At 39.6% G+C, this 25,833-nt stretch overlaps 1 protein-coding gene across 2 annotated transcripts in view; it reads left to right on the top strand.

The window, feature by feature from the left end:
- Nucleotides 1-797: 797 nt before the first annotated feature.
- The window catches only part of UXS1 (UDP-glucuronate decarboxylase 1), a 58,176-nt gene continuing 33,140 nt past the window's right edge, over nucleotides 798-25,833 (top strand). Inside the window, exons 1-5 of one of the 2 annotated variants that reach the window (XM_066313709.1) lie at nucleotides 798-977; nucleotides 13,454-13,481; nucleotides 16,129-16,177; nucleotides 18,264-18,307; nucleotides 21,842-21,902. In XM_066313709.1, coding sequence (XP_066169806.1) covers nucleotides 881-977; nucleotides 13,454-13,481; nucleotides 16,129-16,177; nucleotides 18,264-18,307; nucleotides 21,842-21,902 — 279 coding nt within the window. In that variant the 5' untranslated portion in view covers nucleotides 798-880. The remainder of the gene's footprint in view (nucleotides 978-13,453; nucleotides 13,482-16,128; nucleotides 16,178-18,263; nucleotides 18,308-21,841; nucleotides 21,903-25,833) is intronic. The other variant, XM_066313710.1, reaches the window with a different exon arrangement.

The raw sequence follows: 25,833 nt of genomic DNA, 5'->3' as shown, positions 1-25,833 counted from the left end.
TGGTCCAACCTCCGTGCTCAAACAGGGTCATCCTACCGCACCTTGAGGGGAGACCTCGTCACAGTTTCCAACTTCCCACAGGGTGGAGGGGCACACACTGACCTCGCTTCTCTGGCAGACAAAAACAGCACCTGAGGGAATGGCCTGAAGTTGTGTCAAGGGAGGTTTAGGTTGGACGTCACAAGTGTTTTCACCCAGAGGGTGGTCAGGCACCGGGCCAGGCTCCCCAGTGAAGCGGTCACAGCCTGACACTTCTCTCAGGCAATGGTGTAATTCTTAGGGCTGTCCTTTGCAGGGTCAAGAGTTGATTACCTTTGTGGGTCCCTTCCAATTTAAGAGTATTCTGCGATTCTGCAAAATTGCATCCAGGTGGTTCTCCTTACAATGCAGACACCTGTGCAGATATGGAAAGCACATTGAGTACTAGGCAAATGGCGCTTTCAAAGGACCAGGCACCTAAGGTGCCAGCGCGACCCTAGCGTTGTCTATATGTATACCCACGTCTGCCTGTTCATTCCAGCAGGTCACTACCCAAGGATAACCACAGAGGAAGGCGATAGATGACCAAGCCGGCCCGACCCCGAAGCACCCTGCAGGCGCAGGGCCGTGGGAAGGCTGCGGCCCGCCATTCCCGGGGCACGCCACAGGGAGCACGCGGCCGGGACCGCGCCGCCCGCGCAGAGGGAAGCGCGCGCCACGCGCATGCGCAGCCCCGCTCCGGCCGCGGCCGGGAGGGAAGGGGCGGGCGGGGGATCGGGGGCTCGGGCGCGCGCCGCCGCTGCGCCTGCGCGGGCGGTTCCGGGGCGGGCGGAGCGGGGCCGAGCGGAGCCGTGGGTGGCCGCGGCCGTGCCCGGCGCTCTGCGTGCCGCCGCCGCGGGGCATGGTGAGCAAGGGGCCGCTGCTGCGCCTGCTGACCGCCATCAACCGCAGGAGGATGAAGCTGCTCATGGGGCTCGCCTTCGTCGCCTACGTCGCCTGTGAGTGAGCGGGGATGGGGGCGGGTTTGGCGCGGCCATTCATTGCCCGCTGGCACGGCGCCCCCCGCGCCCTCCGCCCGCCGTGGCGGAGAGGAGGGTGAGGAGGAGGATGCGGCGGCACCTCCCGCACTCTGTTGCGCTGCCCAGTTACGGGCGCGTCGCAGCGCGGCTGCTCCGGCCCCGCTGGGGCAGGGGCTCGCCGCGGCTCCGGGCGGCGGGCTCCGCGTTCCCCTGCCCTGCCGAAACTTTCCCGAGTGCGGCGGGCAGCCGTGCCGCCGTCCCCCGTCAGTCGCTGCTCCCCTGCCCCGTCCCGGCGGCTTGCGGGGGGCGGTGCGGGCGGGACGTGGCTCCGCGAGTGTTTCCGCAGCTTCTCTTTTCCTCAGACCGCGCTTTGTCCGCCCCGATCGCCACCTGGTAGCGGTGAGCAGCTCTCAGGGAAGTTTTTCCAGGGTAGGCCTCGTGTCTGTTTTTTGTAAAATCCTCCCAAGTCCTTTGGGGACTAAGTAAATGTTTGTTTATTAACTCAGCGCGTAGCTGGAGTCTTAAGAGCTGGGAGAGAGGCACAGAGGTACTTGAGAAAATCTTAGAATAGCCAGTGACGGGGATGTTTATGACTTCACTTACTAGGAGTGAGTCAGATAGATTTAAGATGGATTTAAAACGTTGTCCTGTCAGCTCTCTTCCCTTATTTGTTTTTTCTTGTGCAATTTTAATTTATTTTATTTTAGCCTGTTTTGTTTTCAGACTCAAGTAGATTCTTCGTGGACAGCACGATGTCAGTTTAGGTAGGGATCAAACCATTCTCTTGATGCTTGAAGGCACATACATATAGGTGAGCTAGCTTTAGGGGGTGAGTGCGTGCTTCACGTTTCAGATCCTCCCCTTTGAATTTGGGAAGGTGGAGAGGCAGAACACAAGTAATTTTGTCAAAGGAGTTGTGTTTCCTACCACAGAAACACAGCAATTCCCTCATTACCACATTATTGTCTTTACTGGACCTCGCTATTTGGATACTTCTGTTACTTTTTGTGTTTCAGCTCTGACCTTCAGGACAGTGTTTGTCCAAGTGACTTCAGGTCGCTTGCATCTTTGTTGCCTTAAGTTTTAGCCTTTATATTTTCCAGACTCTGTACTGCATTATTATATAACTCTGAACTTCATATGAAGTGTTACCAAGTTCTCTTCACAGTTTAGTTAGACAAAACAATAATTTTCCAGCTTGAGAACTGTTGCAGCTTCAGGCCCAAATAGTATAAACAACAGCAAATAGAGGAGAGCAATCTGAGAAGATGAGATTTCATAACCTGAAGCTGTAACTGGACAATTAACCCCAATATGTAAATAGACCAAAACTTACAAAAGTGTGAAAGCCTGTGACCTGTCATCCATCTTGGGTGTAGCCTGGGCTGGGCTCTTGTATTGCCCAAGGTGTATCCTTTGAAGGCCTTTTTAATAAATGCCTACTTTATTCTTTTAATGCTGTCTAGCCTCTGTTCTAGGTAGCCTCTCAAGGTAGCATCCTGACAGCTTAATGCCAGTTCTTACTTTGAAAGGTTTGTTTGTTTTGCTAAAAATAATAGTTTTCGAAACGAAAGTTAATAGGCTTCTGTGGAAACTGAATTTGGATGGCAGTTGACATGGACATTGGGACCTAGCTATTGATTATATTCTGTGGACAGTAATTCGTGTTTGCTTTCTAACTTTGTGAGTAAGGGTTAGCCTTAAGGAGAAGCCTTCTGAGTGCTTGTTTTTTTGGGATTCAGAAAGAAAATGAAGGAGGAGAGGGACTGCAGGTCAGTGTGGCAAAAACGTGGCTTGAAAAGGGAATAAGTTAGTGTCTGATGGGAGTGTGTTTTTGCAAATCTAGCATGCTGTGCTTTCCCATCTTTGACTTGAGATCAAAAGTAGTGGAATCCTTAGGTATCAGCTACATAGTATGGTATGGTAGCAGATGCCACGGTCTATCAGATTCTAGAGAGAATATTTTTGTTTGTTTTTCTCAGAAGTGATTATTTCTCATCCCATTCACCTACCCTAAAAAGATACTCCTCACAATGTTACTGAATCGTCACTACTCTGCTTGCAGGCATTATCTGACTGAAATAGCAGAGAATCTGAGAAAACTGAGCTGCTGGTGTAGGTGTATGTGCTGGCACTTCTTACATTCCTTCTTTCTGAAGTACTCTCCAAATGACTAAGTGTTTTTAGGCTGTGCGCCTCCTTTCCATGAATTTCCATTCAGTATTAGGGCATGGGCATTCAGACGTGGAGCACGTTCTACAGGGAATGAAATGCTGGCAAGTACTTTACTTTTTTGTGAACTAGAGGATAGACTTTTTTAATAGTGCCATTTTGTCAGCCTGTGTGTGAAACCCTGTGCAAATGTTTTGGGAGTATCATTTAGAAAAAATGCCTTATTTCATAGAAATCTTTTGCCTTTGAATACAAATTTGTTACAAATGTGCCTGAATAACTTCTCTGTGCGAGAAAACCTTTTGCATACAATTGGAAGGCTGTGAGCTGTTTCACTCTCAAGAGTCCTCCAGTGGCTCTCTTGGTAGTGTCACACAAGGTGCTGGATGGCTGGGCTGTCTTGGGTATCTCTGCTCCACATCCATACAGTGACTGAAATTTCTCTGTGTGCACCGGATGAAGGAACTGGTCTGGACTGAGAGCACCTTTTTGTGTAGTAGCCGTTCGACAGTGTGAGTATTTGACAGCTGTTTTGGCGCAGCTTGGGGAGGCGGCGCGGAGCGGTGAAATGGGATAAAAGCCGGCAGGGCTGCTGGCAGTGTTACCATCACATGCTCGGCGATTGGGAGACTCTCCGAAGGAGTCCTGATTACTTCGGTTGGAGTGCTGCCATGATATGAGATACAATGTTAGGGTCATTTTAAAGAGCCCTAGAACTCCCTTATGGACTTCACTCGGTTCCCTAGTAGCACTTAGAGCCAGAAAGATCCTTGATTTGGATTTGAATTTAAAGTAGTATTTGATGCATCAGTTCTGTAAATCTCATTTATGTTAAAAATTTTATACTTAAAAAATATCATTCACTTAAACATTGTGCTATGCATGGTCTGTATGTATAAAATAGAAGTCAAAAGGAGCATATCTATGCAGCAGGCAATTAAAAACTGTTGTAACTTAAGCAACTATTCCCTGGAAAAAGGAAGTGAATAAAATTTAATATTTACTTTTACCTTTTCTGAAGGCCCTGGGTGAAAGGGGTGATGTTGTTCCCCATTGCCCAGGTGATGAATTTGGAGATACAGCAGCTAGCAAGCTGTCTGTATCACTCTGTAATAGATCAGACTGCTACTCAATTTTATTTTTTTTAATACTCTTCATAATTAGCTTAGTTGACTCACCTTCAGTGCTGTCTTCGTATAGTGGGAAACTTTGCCCATTTAAAAGGGCAATGCAAATTCAACCTCTGGGGGAAGTCTTCTGCTCCAGCTTTCCTCTGATTTAACCCCCAGCAAAATAGTGCAGGAGTGCTTATGCTAACTAAAGTGGCGTCGAGAGGTGTGTGGAGGTGGACCAAAACAAATTGTTTCAGTCGTGAGCTCCACTTATGTCATCTTGAAGTTGTTGTAAAACCACAGCTTCAGAACGTGAGGTGATTATAAACAGAGGTGAAGTGGGTTTTGTTTGTAATGAGAAAGGTAGACAGGTCATAAGAGAGAAGTCAATTAAATCAATAATGTTAAAAACTTCACTATCGCCACAATATGAATGAGTTATATGCAGGTTGAGAGTGTTCTTCTGTTTTTAAAAACCCCACCTGTGTGGTGGAATGGCGATACGTAGACACTTTAAACTCACTCCCTTGGAAGTTTTAAATGTTCATTCAGCTTTACATGGGAACGCAGCAGGCTTCAGTGGTACTGTCTTTGCAGAATCAGGACCTTATTTAAGTTGTTGGAAATACACTTAGAATCTCATAGCCAGGATTTAAAGACCAGAGCTCATCAATCTGCATCGTTTGCTTTAATCTTGATGCTACTGTAAATAATCTGCTGATGTCTTGGTATGACAGGGCAGTTGCATGTTCTTAATGAAAAATTTAAGAGCTCTATTTCTGGTAAAGTAGAACAGTTCTCTTTACTCATTTGTAGATCAAATGGTTCTCAGGAAGTATTATCAGTAGCCTTGTTCCTTTTCCAAGGGGAAAATGGAATAGTAGGGTGCTGTCAGGAGATCTAAGCTTAAGACCTAATTTCTTTTGTAAGATAAAGTGCAGCACAGCTATTAGAACAACTTAAAAATGAAATGTCAAAATAATGTAGGGGAAGTACATCCTGTAGTATAGTGGCTTGACTTTTCACAGCATTGTTAGGTTGCATGGTTGTTATCCTTTGTTTTAAAGGATTAGCCATTTGTTTTTATCAGATTTTCATCAGCTGGAAAGAATGCAATATTCTCTTCTGAAAATGTCGAGGCATGAGTGAGCTTTTCAGTTTGAATCTTACCAGCCCCTTGCATGTTGCTTGTCTTGCACGTGTTCAAAATGAAGGTTAAATGCTACTTAATGTTTTGCTTTGATAAGCTTTTACTTCCACTTTTCATGATAGAAAAGCAGTTGTCAAGTTGATCCTGCCCTATTGCTTGAGGCTATCTGTCTCAATGTTATTCAGCATCAGAAATCTTCCTTCCCAGCCATTTTGTAACTAGATGTCGGGATTGATTTGCCATGGAAGAGTTAGAAATGATTGTGTAGGGGCATCAGGCTTGCTTGCTTTTTCTGTCAGCTTGCCATGGATTCTCCACCAAAAAAATCAAACCCGAAACATTTGCTGGCTGGGTTCATGTTCACTGAATTGCCTTTCATTTGTGGGTTTATGCAAATAAGTTCACTGTCCCTGCTCATCAGGCTTGCAACTATCTGGACTTGTGCAGCTTATGAAAATCTGTTCATGCTTCAGTTGTTGGTCAGGAATTAATGTCTTGCTACCCATGATGTTTTAAAACAATTTTTGGCATCCTGGAGAAATTAATCTTATGGTTCCTCTCTTATCTCCATTCAATATTTGTCTTTAATCTTTTACCTCCACTTAGTATTTGTCTCTTCTGCAGCATGTGCAGGAGACAGCAATGTCATCATTCTACTCAAGGAGAAACACTCTTAAGAGCTTCTACCTTCTTTACCCTCTGTTTTTGCAAAGGGAAATATTTCTCTGACATTTATGTTGCTTGTTTCTTTTTTTCTAAGGTTCATTGGCCAAAGCAGAGTTTGGTTGAAACTGGTAGTTTTCAGCATCTAATTTATGGACTGTAGAGAGGGAGAAGTGGGGATTGTTGCATCAGTTTACCTGAAGGGGTTTGTGAAAAGTAACTGGGAAAAGTGAGTTTGCTTCAGTTACAGTGCTCACCATTGGAACTTTCTGTGAGTCCACTGAAAACAATCTTAGCTATCAACAGATAGATCAGTGGAGGAGCAGTGGTAAAGAATGATATGCTGAAGATATGAGGCAGGAAGGAGTAGTAACAGTAAACAGAGAAGTGGAAAAAAGACTTAATAGTAAATTTCAAGAGAATTTTCCATCTGTGAAACTTAAGAACAAAATTCAGTCATAAAGTGATGATACTAGTTGAAATGTAAGAAAAAGTATCTTTGGCTACCTTCCCATACAGTATGAAGCTCCATTAATTCTTGTAAAGAAAGAAAATTTGCATAATGTTATATCTCACAGCTGTGCAAGAGTGTTGGTTTGCCAAGGTTTAAGCGTTGTTCTTAAGAGAGGGTGGAGAAATTTCCTGGTAATTGTGTTGCGTTTGTTTTGCTAGCTAATGACTAGCTGAAGGGTTGACAGAGAGTGGCAGTGGTGCTGTCCAAGATGCAGAGAGAGCATCTTTCCCTTAGCAAACCCTGTGTCCTTTTGTCTAGGATACTTCTCATGTGGGAAAAGCTGCAGTTCCTATCTGCTGACTTTGATTTGAGGGAGAAACTTTACTGTTGAGCAAGGCATCAGTTCAGGAAATGCAACAGAGGATGGCTCCTGGAGTATTTCTTTGCCATACAGAGATCTGTGTAGACTTACCAGAGGCGTCTTTTTTTAAAATCTTTTTTAATATTTAATAATGTATTGTTGTACATTCCCCAAAGGCATAATCGTAAACTTCACTCAGGAAGGTGACATTTCTTAATACAAAGTTATGATTAGTAATTGTATGTTGCTATCTCCACTAATATTGCAAAATACTCTCAGCAGTAAAATTATTTTCTAAAGCAAATTAACATACTACTGGAATTACAGACAGAATACAGTTGAGAGGGGTTTTTAATTCTTCTAGAAATTAGACTGTAAAAGGCAGTCTGAAATATATTGGTGAAATTGTAGAATGGTTTTAATTGAATGGGACCTTTAAAGATCATCTAGTCCAGCCCTCCATTGCCATGGGCAGGGACATCTTCCAGTAGAACAGATTGCTTAGAGCCCTGTCCACCCTCACGTTGTTTCCAGGTGTGGTTTCCATCCACAGCTTTTCTGGGCAATTTGTTCCAATGACTTGCCACTCTCATAGTAAAGAATTGCTTCGTCACATCTTACTCAAACCTACTCTCTTTCAGGCTAACACTGTTGTCTCTTGAGGGTCCTGTCACTACAGGCCTTGCTAGAAAGTTTTTCTTTATTGTTCTTATAAGCCCCTTCTAAATAAGGCCACAAGAAGGTCTCTTCAGAGTCTTCTCCAGGCTCTTCTAGCCAAGTCTGTGTTTTGTGGCCCTCCTCTGGACTCTCTCTAACAGGTCAATGTGTTTCTTGTCCTGGGATCCCTAGAGCTGTATGCAGGTAATGTCTCATGAGAGTGAAGTACAGAGAAAGAATCACCTTGTTTGATGAGGTCACCACACTTCTTTTGGTACAGCCCAGCATGTGATTTTCAGTTTTCTGAGCTGAAAGTGCATGTTGCCATTTCATGTCCAAATTTTCCACCAGTACCCCCAGGATCTTCTTGGCAGTGCTGCTCTCGATCCTCTTGTAACCCAGCCTGTACTGGTGCTGGTGGTTGTGCCAGCCCAGGTGCAGCACCTTGCACTTTGCCTTGAACTTTACGAGGTTCATGTTTGCTTACTCCTTAAGCCTGTTGTTGTCCCTCTGGGTGGCATCACTCCCTCAATACACTTCCCAGCTCAGTGTCATCTACAGGCTTGCTGAGGATGCACTCAATTGCTATGTTTGTGTCAGATGCTGAGCAGTGCTGGTCCCAACACACCTTCCTGATGGACACCACTTGTTACTGATCTTCCTTTGGACACTGAGCCCTGGATGCAGCCACTCAGCTGCCGTCTCTTGAGTAGTCCGTCAAAGTCATATTTCTCTGATTTAGCTGCAAGGTGTTGTGTGGGAAATATTTTTTATTTTTATTAATAATTTACTAAGTTTCCAAAAGAAAAGACTTGTTTTCTTTACATTATTAAATATGTAAAGCAATTAAATAAAAACTTAATTGCAATTGTGTTAAAAGACATTTTATTATTTCCCTTTGCATGCTCTCCCTTTTTATCAGGTTTGCATCTGGAAACAAAAACCTTATTTTTTCAAGGAGACTGAGTGACTGTGGAGAGTCAGATTTAAGCAAGAAAAAAACCCGAAACCTTTCTTTGAATGCTGTTGCATCTCTCTGAAATGAAAAGTTTCACTGAAGCAATTCACTTTGGATGTTTAGATCATACGAGTTTGCTCTAGAAATTCTGGCTGTGACTGCATATAAATTCATATTATTCCTGCATACTGTTTCTGTTGATAGTGAAATCTATTTGTAACAGACATCATCCTGTAATCTTTTTATTCTGAGGAGCAGAAGTTGAAAGGAGGGAGATACAGGGGAAAATTCTGTGCTTTCAGCTAAATCTATTTAGACAAAAGTTTGTGTAAAAGTTTCTTTAACACATTGTCCTGAAAATGGAAATAACAAAGTCATTGGGAAAGAATATGGTTTTGAAAGAGATTGCATCTAGTTTTGGTACAGGTGGATCTCTATGGACATCACGGTTTTGCTTTTTAAAATATCAGTTTTAAAATGTATGTGATGCTGAAACTAACAATTAAACTAATCATGCTGTCACTAATAATTTTAGATTGAGTGTATATTACTGTTGAGGGCCTGTGACTTGATTTTAATGTCATTTAAAGAGACCCAGAGAAGAGAGATAAAGGTAGAGGCTTCTTTTAGGATTGTATTTTTTCACACCTTTAGGTTGTGCAGAGTTATTTTTCTGGTTCCCCACCCTACCTGGATGAGTTAATTATGGCATGCAAGGTTCTCTTAGTACAGTAATCTGTAATTTATAGAACCTGTAGAAAAGTATTAGTGCAGGTGACAGATTCAGACAGTATTCAGATAAAAACATACATCCTATTCCTGTGTTCTGAGGATCTGGAAGGATAACATTTGGCTGCTATGAAGTGCAGCTGCTCGGAATTAAAAGTCTGACTATGATATTGAAGTGTCCCTTTAGTAGTAGATGCTCAGAAAAACCCCAGCCAAGTGCTTGGGGTTTCTGTTGTATTTTTCAAGTTTGATTTAACTTATTTTTGTAGTTTGTGTTGTTCTTGTGGTTTTGGGTTTTTTTACTCATTTAGGCAGGGTTGGTTTGTATCCAGAGGATAGCTCCTGGAGTATTCCTTTGCTGACAGTATCCCAGTCATTGCAATCCTCTGCATCCAGCATCATTTCAGAACAGGGCTTCTCTAGAAAAACTAAACAAACTTTCAAATTTCCAGGAATGTAAATATTCAGTAGGAAAAAAACCCAAGAACACATTATATGTGTTGTTGCCTTTTAAGGTAGGCTTGAGAAGTCTTGAAAACCTACAACAATTCTACTCTAGGACTGTGTTTGCCAAATAGTTACAGCTTAATCTCAGAGGCTGGGGAAAGAAACAAAAAAGCATTGAGGTTTTCTAAAGTCCCTGAATGATTAGTGTTTAGTCAGATAAATATAAATACCTCTTTAATAACAATATTGTGATTAGGGCATTAAGAAACAATTTTTATTTTCTAAAAGAGGTTCTTTCTGAGAGTTTTTCATCATTTCACTCAAGGCGTGTTGTTTTTCTCTGGAAGCCTTCACTTTAAAGTGTAGTGTCTGTGGGAATGATTAATGAGTTATGTTTTTTACTCTTCATGGTACCAGCAATTAATCCTTGCAAAATGCTACAATAAAAATAATTTCTGTCATTATTTTATGAAAAGGATGCAAAGGAAAAAAAATCACCTCAAAAAAGGTAGATGTAGTCCTATTTTTACTCCTCCTACATGCCATTAAACCAGGCTGCAACAATTCAGATATTCTGATCACTTCCCTAATGGCAACTTACTATGACCCTAGTCAGTCACTGGGTGAGGTTTACAATCAGTCTTTGAAAGAAGAAGTAGAGCTTGTGTCTCTTTCTCTTGTAGGTGAGTATCTTAATTGTTAGGTTACAAGTCATGCTTCTGTCTAGTCCATGAATTCTTCCCTTGTACAGAGTTCCAGTATGTGACAGGAAGACTGTGTTTATGGATGCTCTCTAGTTGGATGAATTGGAAGTTCTTCAGAGAGTATGTTCTCTGGGAGGTGAGGGTGTTAAATCTCTGCAGTCTGAGAATTGGCACAGGGCTGTTATCCTGGATTAATATCTTTTGGCATAAAAGATTTGGCTTTAGACTTGAATTTTTAAAACTGGCTTTTACAGTGAGGTTCTGGGTTGTGTTAGTGTTTGCTCAAATTTGGTTCACTAGGAGTCTCATGGTTTTGAAAGCTGGGTTTATGTGTAGTGCCCAATTCACGACCTTGCTGATGTGGAAGATATTTTTAACCATCTGTATTTGCAGCTTTTGGGGCCTGAACTCGATGGACCTGTCAAGTGGTTTTGTGATGCCTGTAAGGCTTTTCATCTTGAATTTAGGCTTGTAATTTTCATTGTTCTGCTTGTGGATTTAGACCTACTTACCTCTATGTTCCATCATTCTTGCCTGAATGAAACCAACCTTGACTTAACCTTTAGGGCAAGGAAATACTCTGTGAGCCAGAGTTGTACTTCTGGTTCTGCTGCTGGGTAAGCCTGTTATATAAACATCTGTGTATTTGGAAGAAAAACAGCCAAACCTTATTTCCACTCTTTTAGAGAAATCTTAGCTCTGATCTTTTGGTGTAAGCTCCATGTGAGCACCAGTAGCCCAAGAGATCCTTTTTAGAATTGTGCATTCAGAATCCTTTATGAAGGCAGTCAGTATGTTGAAGTGACTTTTTGCAATATCTCTCTACACAAGAGACTTCAGGGTTCTTCAGATCTGTCTGTATGTTGTGTTCCTGTGTGGTTAATTTTGCAATTTTTGAACTTTTTCTTTATTGGCAGTGGTGCTCAGTATGCTTCGTAAAAGTTTAATGCAAGGTCATGTACTTCTACAGAACTGGAGTATTGCAGTGTTGGAGGAAGGATGTGAATGCCTTTTTGAGCTTCCCTTCCCTGCTGTGGACACTGAGCACACACAAGTCACATGTTTTCTTTAGGAAGCCAGCTCTTTGTATGCAGTGTGGCTTCACTGTCTTTGCAACAAAACTGGGAGGGTGGTATTTGTGTTGCAGCTGGCAATTCCTTTTTATTTTTTTTTCCTTCAATCAATTCCTACTTCACCGGCTAAACCCAGATGCTTCCTGCCACTGCATAACCATTTACATTATTTGTATGGGTTTCTGTAGCCCAGAAAAATAATTCTTTGTAAGTATAGCTCAGTTGTGTTTAACTGGAGAATTCTGTACCTCTAACTGCCAGATCATCATCATTCATTGAAAGAAAACAAAGTCTTTTTCCATGAGTGTTATCATACATAATTCTAAAATTGTAGCCAGAGGATAAATAACTTGAATTTAACTGTGCTTAACACTGTATCCAGTTTTCACCACATTAAATTTGCTTCATCTACTTAACACAAAATCCAAATTATTTAAAAATACAGTTGGATTTTATGGATCATTTGTTCTTATATAATAAAGCTTCCCTATCTTTTCCCCAGAAGATGACAGGAGGTTTTATGGTATCACCACAGATAACACAAGGCCCTCCTACAGCTTATTTTATAGTCTATCATGGATTCTTTTGAGTTACTTGTGAATTACTCAGCAGCACTCAGCACTTAAAAACAGTTCAGTAGCTTTGCCATCCCCTGAAGGCTAGAGCAACTGCATTACAGAATTCTCATTTGTGTCCTCACCACTCCTGCTTCCTGGGAATGTTTCATTTCTCCTGTCTGGAAGGTGCCTGTGACAGTAGCAGTTAGTTTTGTTTTGTTTTGTTTCTGTAACACCTCATCATCTGCTTGAGCTCATTGAGTAATGGTGATGCAAATGTATTTGCAAAGCCTTAAAGTTAGGCAAAATACTTTCCTAGCTGCTGCTCAAGACCTGCAATACAGCTTACAAAATCTGTGGACACTTTAGAAGTTTTCTGTATGTATGGTAATACTGCGTATGAGCTACTCCCTAAGACCCAGTGTAGTTTGGGTCCTTAGCTTGAGCCTTGTCTCTTTAAAGAGCAGCTCCAGAATGATTTTCTGGAGGTGTTTGGAGTATAATTCCTGTGTTGCTTGTTTTGCAGAGTCTCTATCCCATGTTAACCTTGTTTATCTTGATGATGCAGACTTGTCAAGTCCTCCTTGTCACTGTAGCCTGGTTTATGACTTCTCATTTTTTCATTTGAAACTGCATTCTGTTTCCTAGGTGAAAGTTAAAAGCAAAATCAGTGTTCTGATAGTCTTCCTATAATCACCAAAACCCTGAGCAGTTTCAGAAGATTTTTTTTTTTCTAGTAGAAAGTAATTTGGGCAGGTGGATATTTTTGTGAACCAAAAATACCTGTTACATCTTTAGTCTTTGATTTTATATTGTGATTTATCTTTCTGTAAAACTTTTTCCATACAAACAGTCACAAATGAGTTTTGATTGCTTACTGATGCATTTTATATTATATTGCTTCTGTACCTTTTGTGTCTTCATCATGATATATGTTAGACACTATTATATGTGCAAACAAGCACTTTGCTACCTTTTAATGCAGGACCCTTGAGGCACGTCTTTGGACTAGTTCAGCTCTAACCTGTACTGGCCTGTCTTGTGTCACTTGGCAGTTTCCAGTTTGTGTGGTTCAGGTCTACAGGGCTCCTTTCTTGCTCATGTCATTTTTTCCAGTGTCCCTAATAAACAAGTTGAGTGTTCTGGTTTATTTAATCTGTGTGCAGTGAGAAATTACAGTTTAGATAATTCTTGCATATTTTTTTACACTCTCATGTAATCTCATCAGAATTCCAGCCATACTCTGGAAGTAAATTCTAGAACTTATATATAGGGGATTTGTATGTAACTAACTTAGATAATTTGTTATTAACATACTTTATTATATTGTCTTAAATTCCTTCCGGTGATAATAGTAAAAAATTACCACGGGTACTGCTATATGACATTGTAACGTTTTTTCTCTCCTTCTTTTCCAGCTGTATGGGGAAACTTTGTCAATATGAGGTAATGTATATAATTTTGTATTGAATATCCTTATGTTTAATAAAATTAACTTACCTTCCCCATCAATGTATGTATGGTAGGGAGAAAAACAGCAACTCACACTATTGTTTGGGTGGTTGCTAAGCAGCTGATAGCATTTTTTTTTTTAAATACAAAGTGTTCAGTCTTAAAAATGGTTGTAGGTTTGGTATAAATCTTACCCAGGATTTTACTCACTACTATCTGCTTTTCTTTGCACAAATTTTGGCAGGTGGTTGGTATACCTGGTTGTATAGGCTTGGATTCTTCTTTTCCTCAGCACAGATGTGACTGTATCTCTGTCACAATGTGGGCTTAAATACTGAAGAGCAGCACATTCTCCACTGGTTGCCGTGATTATATTTCTGTACTTAAAATCAGAAATATGCTTTGGAGAGGTTTTCCTCCTCCACAGTTAATTGGGAGAGAATCAGATGGTTAAGTGCTGAAAGCAGAAAATCCTGCATTGTCCCCTAGAATTTTTTCCTTTAGAAAGAGAAAGACAAACGATATGTATGCAAAACGTGTAGATTTTCACATTTCTGCTTGCATGTGAGTTTGTCCTGCAGGAAAATTCACCAGGAAGACCCAGCTGCAAAAGAAGTTGAAGAGAATATGGGGACAGCTTGTTCCCTACAGCAAAGTCATTTTGTATAGAGAACAAAATATTTTACCATGTTGTTTTGCTAATAAAAGGTTTTGGTATTCTATTGCCACTCTTAGCAGCACATAGCAGGGAAAGTTTGAGACAAAATAAGATCAATAATGAATTTTCTCTGGGCTGTAATTCACCCAGGACAGCTCACCCTGGAGTCTGTTCCTATCCTGAGTGGTGCACTCTGCTCATCTTGGATCCCACCCTTGATGCAAAGAGTACTCAGCTGTCAGGCAAACAGCTGCTGGGCTGCTGTGGCTTGCAGATGGAGATATTAGTTAGATTACCATGTTATCATGACCAGCAAACTATGGCAGTTTAGCAGCTGTTACATGAGCAGCTGAGCATTTAACAAAGGACAAGAACCTCAGGGAGGGGCTTGAGAAGGACAGGTGGATGTGGGATCCAGGGTGTTTATTTCCTCATAAGCTGTCCTTACAAATGCTGCCACTACCTGCCTCTGAATTCTTACTTGAGATGTCTTTTATAGAGCTGTTCAGGGGGAAAATTTATTTCTGAAGGACTGATGTTGGTCCTCAGTCAGTAAGATTGTCTTTGTTAGGGGGAAATGCTCATTAAGAAAATAGACTGCAGATTTGCCAGTCCTTGAGCTGCAGGATTTGTGAGTAAAAAACAGTAAGAACTATTTTTGAGGGGACCTTTTTAAATTCTGAGGAGTTTTCCAAATTTTTTTCCACACTTATAAGAGAGGAAAGGCTGTCTGTTCCATAGTTGTTTGCATAGTTTTTTGTATTATCTGTTACTTGGGAAAACATTTTCAAAATCCATCAGGCTATCTTAATACCACTTCCTTATAGTAAATTCATTCTATGTTAGCTGCAGGGGTTTTATTTGCCGCTAGTGCAGTAAGCGACAACTTAGTTTGAACAGATGGTTCAGGGAATATGTGCCTTAGTGTAGGAATTGACTGTATTTTTTAGAGATACAAATGAATCTGGTCAGTAAGGTCTTTGCCTCACTAACAGACTGAGTTGACTTTTTTAAAAAGTGAGAGTTTTACAGAGGGTTATGAAGGGAATCATTGCTTTAACTTCTAACAGTGTGGTGTATATATATGTCTGTTTAACAAAGGATCTTCTGTTTCTCTAGGTGTAATGAGTTCAGGTCCCAAGTAAAGGAGCTCTGTTTTTCACTTGAAAGAGCTGCATTTTATGTTGGATACCCATGAACTCTCTAGTATGCAAAAACTTGACTACTGTGAGATAAATAATTCCTCTTTCAGAAGGTTTAATTGAAAGAAAACATAATTACACAAATGTAAGGAAAATTGCATAACTTTGATACAAGAGGTAGAATTAAAAAATACATATTCTACACTTGTAAAAGTTTACTCAAAATGGAACATAACTGAGACACTTTACACAATCAGCTAAATGAGGCCACACAGATTTGTGCAAGACACTGGCCTTTTAGACAGTATTCTGTTTTCACAAGTTACCACAACATACTTCATTCTTGGCCTCATTTCAGATGAGTAACATTGGTGTGAGAAGTCAGTATTTCCCATCCGGCAGTCACTGAAGACACGTTTTAGTGCAGTTGGGGTTTTCTCCCATGTGTTTGGAAAAGCTCAAAGTGAGATACACTTGCCCAAGGGAAAACGTTTTGTCAGCATACAGTAAACAGAGACCCTCAAGGAGACATGTTGGGCCTTTGCACAGTAAAGTTACACTCAAACCCAGTAATTAGACACTTTTGTAAAATTAAGTTAATTTTCTATGTAAAATGAGTGTAGCTTTTATTGATACTGTTCTTTCCTGTGGGCTTGGATCAGTTTCTGCCAAACTGATGGATTTCAATAGAAGTTAGACCATCATCTTTAATTTGTTCTAATTATGTTTTTGAAATAATAGTAACTCGAGATGCTTTGACGATGCTGTTTTAATGTGATGCAGGTGCAGTAGAGGAGTTATTGCTTAGATGTGGATTATTTTTTTCTTTTCTTGCCAACAGATCTCTTCAAGAAAATGGGGATCAGAAGGTGGAAAGTAGAATAGAAGAGGTTAGTTTGCCAATAGTTGTAATCTGTTTGTGGACTCCATTTCACTCATTTCGTATTGAAGTGGTATATTTAGTTTTATCCCTTTACTCTTGGTTCTTTAAAACCAAAGCATTGGATTTGTGTCCATACATAAGTTTTTGAACTGTTCTTTGTTCTCTTTAGTGGAGTTTCTGACATTGATCTATGACTCCACTTATTTTCATTAAAACCTTTCTTGAAAGTGATAGATCTGCTGATACATTTGCTGAATGTAGAATCCTCCCCAGAACTGTTTTATTTGTTCATGAAAGGATGTACACAAATTCTTTCCACTGACTGCCTTACAAAATGTGAAGTATGTACAAGGTGCATTACAAATTTGAAGGTGCCCAAAATTGCTTTGCTTTGTTCTTAACTAATGAACAAATATAGCAATGTTTGTGACTGAGGAGGGTGTGCAGTGCCAAGGCTTTAAGCACAAGTCCTGGCAATTTCTGGAGCAGACGTGGGAACTGAACATACTAGTGGTTCAGAACTGCTGTACGTCTAAATTTCTATTTCAGTTTCAGCCTCAGTTTGTTCTGAAATACTGAGAATGTGTGCAATAGATCTTTCTCCAAATGTTTCACCCTTCTAGTCTAATAATAATAAAAAGAAGTATTAAATAGAGAAGTCCTTGAGGTTGATACCCCTTACCCTTGTATGGGTGTGTGTTCCTGTTCTAGTGTAGTCTGGTCTGCCTAGTGTCTTGTATTCCAGCAGGTTTATATAACAGTTGTTCCTCTGGACACTGTGAGCAGCCCACTGAAATTGCTTAAAATCAATGAAGAGCTTGTATTCTTAGTTTGTCTTTTGCATTCCTCTCTTTGTTTTTGTTTGTTTGTTTGTTTTTAAAAAATCTGGTAAGTGTTGTAACAAGCATTGTGAAAATTCCAGTTGTTTAAGAATGGTGAAATACTTGAAATTCAATGTGTAGATCAGAGTTACTGTAAGGTCTGAGAAGTTGGGCATTTCTGGATCTTATCTTTAAGGTTGTATAATGTCTTACACCATCAGAATAAATACAACTCTTTCAAGAACTATTTGCTGTTCCACAGAGCTAAATATTTAATGAATATAAATGACAGTACCATATTATTTCCTCTTAACATGAATATGCAGCTTTATTCAGTTTATAAAGTTCTCAAATTGTCTAGCTGTGACCAGAAGTATTTGTATAAAATAAGTTATGGGGGTTGCTGATGTGCTGCCACTTAGTACCACTTAGAACGTCTGACAGTTTTCAACTTTTGTATAGCCCAAGAGGGCTATACCAAGAGGGAAAATTACAAGACTTTAGTGAACTTGAAGTTCAGGGACTCTTGTTGAAATTCAGCAGGACTGTTAGAAATTTGGATCCTGTGATAGAGAAACTGAAACTGATGCCGGCTTAAGTGATTTTCTCTTCTAAAGCTGCAAAAATGCAGACAGAAGTCTTGGTAGGTAAACTATATTTTCTAACAAATTTCCTTTGAATATTTTTTTAAGCCTAAATGTACCCTCAAATCATAATATAGAACATATTTAGATATTTCAACATGATGTATCTTTAAATTTGCATAGCATGTTCTGAGAAAATTATGGTCATTTCACTGGAGCTAATACCCCTTTCCCAGTGTCTGTGTCCTCTGTATGCTTATCTCTTGTCCATTTAAATAGCTGATGTTTAAATTACTGTCCCATTGTTTTGTTGCTGGATATAGATTACCTTTGGCAATCTCAGACAGGTCACTTATGACTTCACTTTGCCAAATAGGAATCATGACATTGAATGTCCTTGTCAAGACTATGGTACTCTAAGCCTTGAGATATTTTGTTTTCAGTGGTAAGCTAAGGGATTTAATTTCATACTTTTTTGGGTGATTTGCTTTTTGGTGGAAAAGGTTCAAGGGGTTTTTTATGTAGAGGAGGCTTTAAAATATAAGTTTCTTGGAGTGTCTTCAGTAAAGATCTGCTTAAGAGACTGTTTGCCATGAATTTTTGCTCTAAGGCAGCTTCCTATGTGCATGTTTTGTAATGTGAATCCTGTTCTATTCTTCAAAGATTAAATGTTTTTCCTTTATTTTAGGCTGTTGCACCTCTAAGGGAGAAAATCAAAGATCTAGAAAAAAGGTATGTCATCTGCTGAATTTGGGAAGCAGCTCAAGGGCACAGTTTCTTTTCTGTAGCAGTCAGTTCTGTAGGTGTAGGCTTGAAATAAATTTTTGTATACACCTTCAGCATCTTTGATTTATTATCATATGTAAGTGAGGACAGAGCATTGACTGCTAAGACAGTAATGGTTAAGGTATTCAGGCTGATTGATCCTACTAAATCAAGCTGGGAGTGCTTTACTCTAGTAAAGTTCAAATCCTGTGGAGGAATTTGGTATTTGAAGTCCAGCTGATGAATGGATTACCATGGTTTATGTCTCCTAAGACATACTGCTGGTTTCACCTTGAAGAGATTTAAAATATGTTTTACCACACTTTTCCCATACTTGTGATCAGTTACTCTGGTTGAGCTACTTGCACAGTGATTTGCTTGTGCATCTTAGCCTGTATATGTGCTTTGGAAGAGCCTGACTGACCTGCTTCTCTCAGGATTTGTAAGGGAATGTGTTATCACTCACTCTGCCTGTTCACCTTTGTGTCACATCAGTTCTCTGGTCTGGGTGTCCTCATGGGCAGATGATTTCATCACAAAATAAGGTCTGGTATGGAACTGGGAACTGTCAGCTCTGTCTGACAAGGACATGCTGCTTTTGCCAGTGTCTTCCAGGTGACACTGTTGGCGTGCCAGGCAAAGCAGAGAGTGCTGCATTGCAAAGGGCCAGGTCTCAACTGTCCAAGCACTACCAGTAAGCCCTCCTGGTGTATTGCATACTGGTGGTTGTGTGCTCTTCCTCTGCAGAGGGGACAGAATACCATTGCTGCTGGCCAGAGGGATGCTTGACTCCTGCAGTTCTTTGGTGTTCAGACTTTTGTCTTGTCAGTGAGCCCTGCCCCTCCTCCTCCACCCCTTCTGGGCTGTAAGGATAAAAAGAAAAGGAGAAAAAAATTTCAGTTCTGTTTTTTACAATTGATTTGAAAGGTTCAGTGACCTGCCACATGCGGTTTATTTCACTGAGAATGCTGAGCTGGTTGCTCATTTCTTAATGTGCACATGAACTTCATAGATTGAACTAGGCATATATTGGCAATGTAAAACAAATTGCAGATTGTGTCACCACCTTGCAAGTTATAATATTAAGTTGATTTATTTAATCTTTGTTGATAGTCCAGTAAACCTTCAACTTCAGTTGTGGATAATTCATGTATTTTCTTTGCCATCCGCAGAAGACCTTTGTGGGAGGGTATCCTGATGGGATCTTTTATTTCATAATTGTTTCATTTTTTCAAATGAGCAATGGGTTGTTAAATAGAACCATTAAGTTAAAACTTCTCCCACAAGCCATATGAATGCTCTTGTCTTTTCATATGTATTGATAAGCCTTGTTCCAAACCTCTAGAAAAAGGAGAAAGAACCTAAATTTTTTTTTTACGTCTGTTTGAACCAATCTGGAAATTACACTTTCACAAAAGGAGTACTCTTACTGTTGTATTTTTATTATTTTTCAAATAATGTGACCATTTACCTCTGGTGGTTCAGCTGAATGTGGGTTGTTGCAGTTAATATTTTTTAAATTTTATATCTGTGTGAAGTGGCAGTACATAACTACTCACTGTCAGATGCCTGAAAGCTGATCCTGCTTGCAAAGCTTATTCTAGTGTTAATGTTTTCTTACTTCATAAGCTGATAAAATCTGAAAGCAAGCCATCTTCATACTTTTGAGAATCAGGAAAGACAAGTATTCCTTAATGCTAGTCTCATGACAAGGGATTGTTTAACTGGAGCTAGAGCTGTAAAGTTTTTATTAAGAATTTGCACAGCAGAAGCATTGCCATGTAGTCATCAAAGCAAGCATTAAGTCAAGATAAACTCCATTTTGTTGCCAAAAGGTCATCATTTGGCTGCCAGACTCTATCCCACTGCCTCTAAACTGCTACTGGTGTAATACAAGAAGCAAAAAATGGTTATGAGGTCCCTTGGGCAGCAATATGACTCCAGGCTGGATGACTGCAACCTTTAAATAGTGGTCTTGGGAGTGGAGGAGAGAGACTTGCCTTGCATCTAGTTATTTGACACTTAAACTTACTTTGAACTCCATAAATGTCTTGTTATGAGTGAATTTTCCCCTCTGTCTCAGAAAGGATGTGTTTTACACAAAGGCCTGCATCGTGCTTGTGCACTGCTGTCTTTAATTGTTTCAGCATAAATCAAAGAAATTGTTAGTGACCTGTGTAGTGATGCAAGGCAAGTGTGGGTAGCTTCTTTTTCAGTCTCTCTGTGTGGCTGACATTGGAAGGTTCCATTGCTGTATTTCCCCTCTTCAAGAAACCGAAAGCAGCTTTCATGCTGTGATGAAAATTGGAAAAAGTACAGAAGCAGCTCTGCTCTGGTGCTGAAGAATTCCTGTTGGGCCAGTACTGCAGGGTAGAAACGGAGGAGGAGGTGCTTCAAGATCACAGTTGTAGGGTCAGTTCAATCAACGGCTGTTTGTGAGTAGAAGAAAATGTAACTTGGCATTTTTAGCTTCTGCATGCTACACCAGGGTACCTCTAGCCTGTGGACTTACTGGAGAAGAGTAACCACAGTTTAATTTTTTGTCCAGTGTCACACTGATATTTAGTCAAGGAAAACCTGAGCTATTAGATTGTCAAGACTATGAGGCTAATTACTGAAATAAATAAATAAAATTCATACCTTCTATCAGAGGACTTCGTTGCTCTATGCTGAATGCTTGCCAGGAAGGGAGAGAAGTTATTCTGAGGTTTGAAGCATCAAGAGCTTGAGAGAGCACTTAAGGTTCATATGTCACATACTTTTATGGTGGTTTTGGTTTGATTAAGTTCTGTAAAGAAGGTGCAAAAACTAAATTACTAGCTTGAAGACCATCCAATAAATGGCAGTCTAGTATGTCTAAAAAAATTAAGATTAGTTTTCATACTGAATAAGCTCTCTTGTGGAAATTGTTGAAATGTCTTGAAATGTGTTTTTTCAACATTCTGATTGTAAACTTTATATTGGTTTTTGTAAAACTTGAAGGAGAACTAAAACTTTATGTTGTAAGTTTCAATGTGAAACTTCAAGGAGAAGTGTTTGAAGTCAATATGGTAAGTCAACAAAATTTGTTTTGTTTTCCAGAGCTTTTTTTAAGAGGGTTGTTTACCTTCTAAAACTTCAAAAAGGTGTCCAGTCACTGCTCATGTTTTATTGTTTTATTCTCTTCTGATGTCATGGCTGTCACTAGTTCTGCTCTCAAAAGATGAAAGTCAAGTTTCATTATATAAAAGGATAATAAAGGATATAAAGGATTCATTATATAAAATCAGGCAAAAAATTTTAAAAGCACTCTTTGCAGATGAATTTTGATATGTTACCATGCATAGGCATTGTCTTGTGTTGACCCAGATTCTTTTTTAGAATACAGGACTGAATATACTCTTAGAAGAACTTTAGGAATGGAAGGTTTTCAGAGTAGTTTCTCACATATCAAAGATGTATGTGAAAGAAACTAGGCCGAAACTTACTTAGTTTTCTTCTTTGTTTTGAAATGTTCTGTAGTTTCACCCAGAAATACCCACCAGTGAAATTTTTGTCAGAAAAGGATCGTAAAAGAATCCTGGTAAGTTTGCGTTTACTCAGAGGTTGTTTCGGGCAAATACCAAAAAACTCTGTGGAATGTAATCTCTTTTGTAGGATTAAAGACATGAGAAAGGTTGAAGTGAATTACCTTGGATATCATGTGTGTTGCACAGGTTTTAGGATGCTGCTTCACTTATTTGTGTTGATGTTCTCAAACTCAGCATATGAACAAGGCACTTGGACTGTGCTTTTAAAGTTTGAGTTGCCAACTAAGCTGCTTTTCCCTGTTACTTTTCAGGATCACATTGCCAAAGAGTCTTTGTGCATGCTCCCAGGTGGCTTAAACTTGCAGAGACTAGGAAAATTTTAAGCGCATCTTGACAAGAGCCTTGTGTGACCAAACTAGGCAAAATCTAGTCATAAGGCTAGAAGAGACATTGCTCTGCAAGGAATGTTCATCTCTCTATCTTCTCTGTTGGTTCTTTGATTTTGAAGCATCATAAGCAGTTGAGGGTGGAAGAGGATGGCAGGTTAAGTCAAGACGAGTAGTTGTCCAGAGCATTTTTAAGCTTAGTGAATCATGCTGGAAATCAGCTTTCCAGTTTTGTCAGTAAACACTTTTGTAGTTATCTGTGGCCTAGAGTTTTCCTTGTTTCTGTTTGTCTGTCCACATGTTTTTGAGGCAGAGAGAGTATAGCTACTTGAGATGTATAAAATAGAGTATGAACTTCTGCTTCCCTAGTTGAAAGTGAAATCTACAAGAAGCCCCTGCTAACATGCCTAACTTAGCTGGTGCTTTTGTTTGCTTTGACTTCAAAATGTTGAAGGAAAAAAACTGAAAAGATGCAGATAAAATTATTTTACTGTGTTGTTAGGCAATAATCTTCATTGCTCTTGCAAAATTCCACAAAGAAGTGTTACCAAATTAGTTTAGTTCTGCCAATGGTGTTCTGTCATTTTTATGACAGTCTGAAGGAGGGAGACCTGTAGACTCCCAGTGCCTCTGTTGAATAGAGAAGACAAACTGAGGAAAATAGAGAGAGATTTAATTTTGTAAATTCCTAAATTGTGTACTTTGTGTGTTTGCAAGGGTATAAAATAACCCTAATGTCATGTTTTCTGTGTAAGTGAGAACAAAAGTGTCAGTGAAAGCTGTTAACAGGCTGTGGAGCTCTTTATGTTCACTTCCAGAATTTGCCACTGAAAAATACTGGATATTTTGTTGAAATCTGTTGCTTCAACAGAGATGGCAAGTAGTTGGAATAGGAGTGTTTTCAGCTGACTTGGAGGTGAATAGCTTTTTGGTTCCCGGTGTATTTTGTAGAGTTTAAATGACTACAGAGAAAGCTGGCCAAAAGGAATAGCAGGCTGTTCTGACTAGTTTTGTGCCTACTTGGATGGCATTTGTAGGCCTCCTGCCCATGTGGGCAGTTTTTTTCTTGTTACTGTGTTGTAGTCATGATCCTGGGGAAATAATCCATGTTCTTTTGAGTAGCTGAAGTTCCCACAAATGTTGCGTGACACTTCAGAATTCTCAAGAACTGGCCAGCCAAGTGAATTTTGCTAGGTCATGTATTTTTGCTTTGTATTTTGTTAATACTACATCTTTTTCTAGAATGCATTCTTAATTTGATTTAACCTTTTTTTTTCTGTAATTCTGACTGCAGTCTCCAGCTCCAGCCTGGAGATCCCCACAGCACTGTCCTGACGAGACAACAGTTCTAGCAGTCTTATTAAACGGCATCTCTTTGGAGATGATTTCTAGTGGTGGTATCGCAGCTGAGACCAGATATCCTGTCACTTTCATTGAAAACAGATCCTCTCAACTTGTTGTACATGATTTATCTGTTTCCTGAGTTGTCTGAAGTGATTAGGCCACAGGCTTTCATATGCAAGAGAAGGAATTCTGTTATTTTGGAAGATAATGTTACCATTGGTTCAGTCTATTGGGTGGTTTTTTTCTGAATTGAATATAGTAAACTGATAAAAGCAGAAAACAAATAAATGAATATAATTTCTTTATGGGGCATAAGATGTTTTGGATCTGATTGGAGACAGCAGAAATGTGTAAAAAATAGACAAACTTTTAAGTGCCTCTAGTGAAGATAGTTCTCTGTAATATTTGTGCCTTTTAGAGGGTGCTGAAATTACCAAGCACACGTGCACTATTAAGTAATTAAATATTTTCATTAATGTTGTCTTAATAAAGAATTCCTTTTTAAGACCCAAGTGCTGGTACTCCAGTTCTGATATGGATATTATTCATGTACAACTTATGATTATGTAGATTAATATGTCATTGTGGTTTGCAGGAAGTGATATTTAGAAGTGATGCTTTTATGAGTAATTGCAGGAAGGTTGTACAAAGAACTTCAATGATAAACCGTTTTTTTTAATGTTACTTCAAGTAATGATAAAAAACATAATTTGCATAGTTTTATTACTTTTCCAGGGGAAATTCAACTCCTTTTTCAATAATTTCTTAAGTTCTTTGTCTAATACCCATGGAAGTGATGTGTTAATAAAGCCAACTTAGATTCATCATAAAAGCTACTTGTAGGTTTAAGGTAATTGGAAACTTCTTTCCAGACAGAATTGGTTTGTGCTTTTTTTTTCCCCTTTTTTTGTGCTTTTTTTTTTCTTCTTTTTGTGTGTGTGCCTTTTTCCTTCATTTTTTATGCTTTTTTGCCTTTTTTTGGTTTGCTTTGTGATTTATTTTTTTTCCTTCAAAAGGAATATTGAGAAGAAGACACTTCTTTTTACTGCACTAAAGACACATATTGCAAACATTGAGTTTATCTTCTCTAGAATCTTGGAAATAAAAGTAGCAGCAGGTGACTTCCTTGGGCCTCATTTGAAGGAGTAGGTTCAGTTCTTCTACAGAAAAGTCCTGTCCTGGTTACCACAGCAAAGCCAAAACTCTTGGAACATTCAACAAGGTTGCAGCTTGCTTGCAAGTTAGGATAAACTCATGGCATTAGGTTTGCCATGCATGGGTTTGGTTTTTGCCCTCTGGTAAATGGTGACACATGACAAAGGGCTGTTCTTCCTCAGCTACTGGTCTTCTTTCCTCATTCTCAGCATTCTGCCAGAGACCTGCTCTTCCCTCCTCTCTGTTGCAACATAACATGGGCCTCAAGATTCTTTCTTTTATTCCAGAGGGGATTTCTCCTAAATCCGGTTTCTCCTTCAGGTTTGTCAGGGAACTGAATAAGATGTTGAATCTGCCACAGAGAAGCCCTAACACACTCATAAGAATACTAAATAGACGAACTAATTGATTCTTTTATTAACTGCTACTTACAGTTGTTTTGACACACTGGTGCCCCTGAATTTTTAATAAGAAAAAGAAGGATGAGAATACAAGAAGTGGACATACAAGTTTTTACAAAAGAAAACACATGTAGGTTTTGTATGTTTTTTTTTCCCTTTCATTCTTTGGAGATTTTTCTTTCCTTTTTTTTTTTTCTAGTATTAAAAAGAAATCTGCTAATCTTGCTTTTTAAAACAGTGGATGGCAGAGTAGTGGGCAGGAAAAATGTTTAGCCTTTGACTAACCCAAACTAAAAGAACTTCAGGCATCTCATCCTTTTCCACACAGCACTTTGTCATTGCAGTACACAATCCATTCATTAGATTCCTGCTTGATTCCACCTTATCCTTTCGTTGTTTAGTTAGTTGTCACTACAGCTGAAGAATGGACATTAACAGCTGAATCACTTTCAAAATGTGAATTTGACCATGCAGATATATTACATAGCTGATACCACACAGGTCTTTTATAAGTTTTGAGTGTTGTGATCTGTCTTGTCTTGGTTCTTGAAAACAGTTTATGAAATGCACAGAAAATAATTGCAGAGAAATATTGCAGAGAAAATAAATGCAGAGAAAAATTGCTTCTGTATGTAGGTCTGGATGTGTCACACAACTTGCAGTTCTGCTTATTGTGTTGACTCCTTCAATTCCTTGAC

The sequence above is a fragment of the Sylvia atricapilla genome, chromosome 2, assembly GCF_009819655.1.
Source record: "Sylvia atricapilla isolate bSylAtr1 chromosome 2, bSylAtr1.pri, whole genome shotgun sequence".
NCBI classification, from domain to species: domain Eukaryota; kingdom Metazoa; phylum Chordata; class Aves; order Passeriformes; family Sylviidae; genus Sylvia; species Sylvia atricapilla.
The sequence above is the reverse complement of the archived record's forward strand: the minus strand, read 5'-3'. Positions and strand labels throughout refer to the sequence as shown.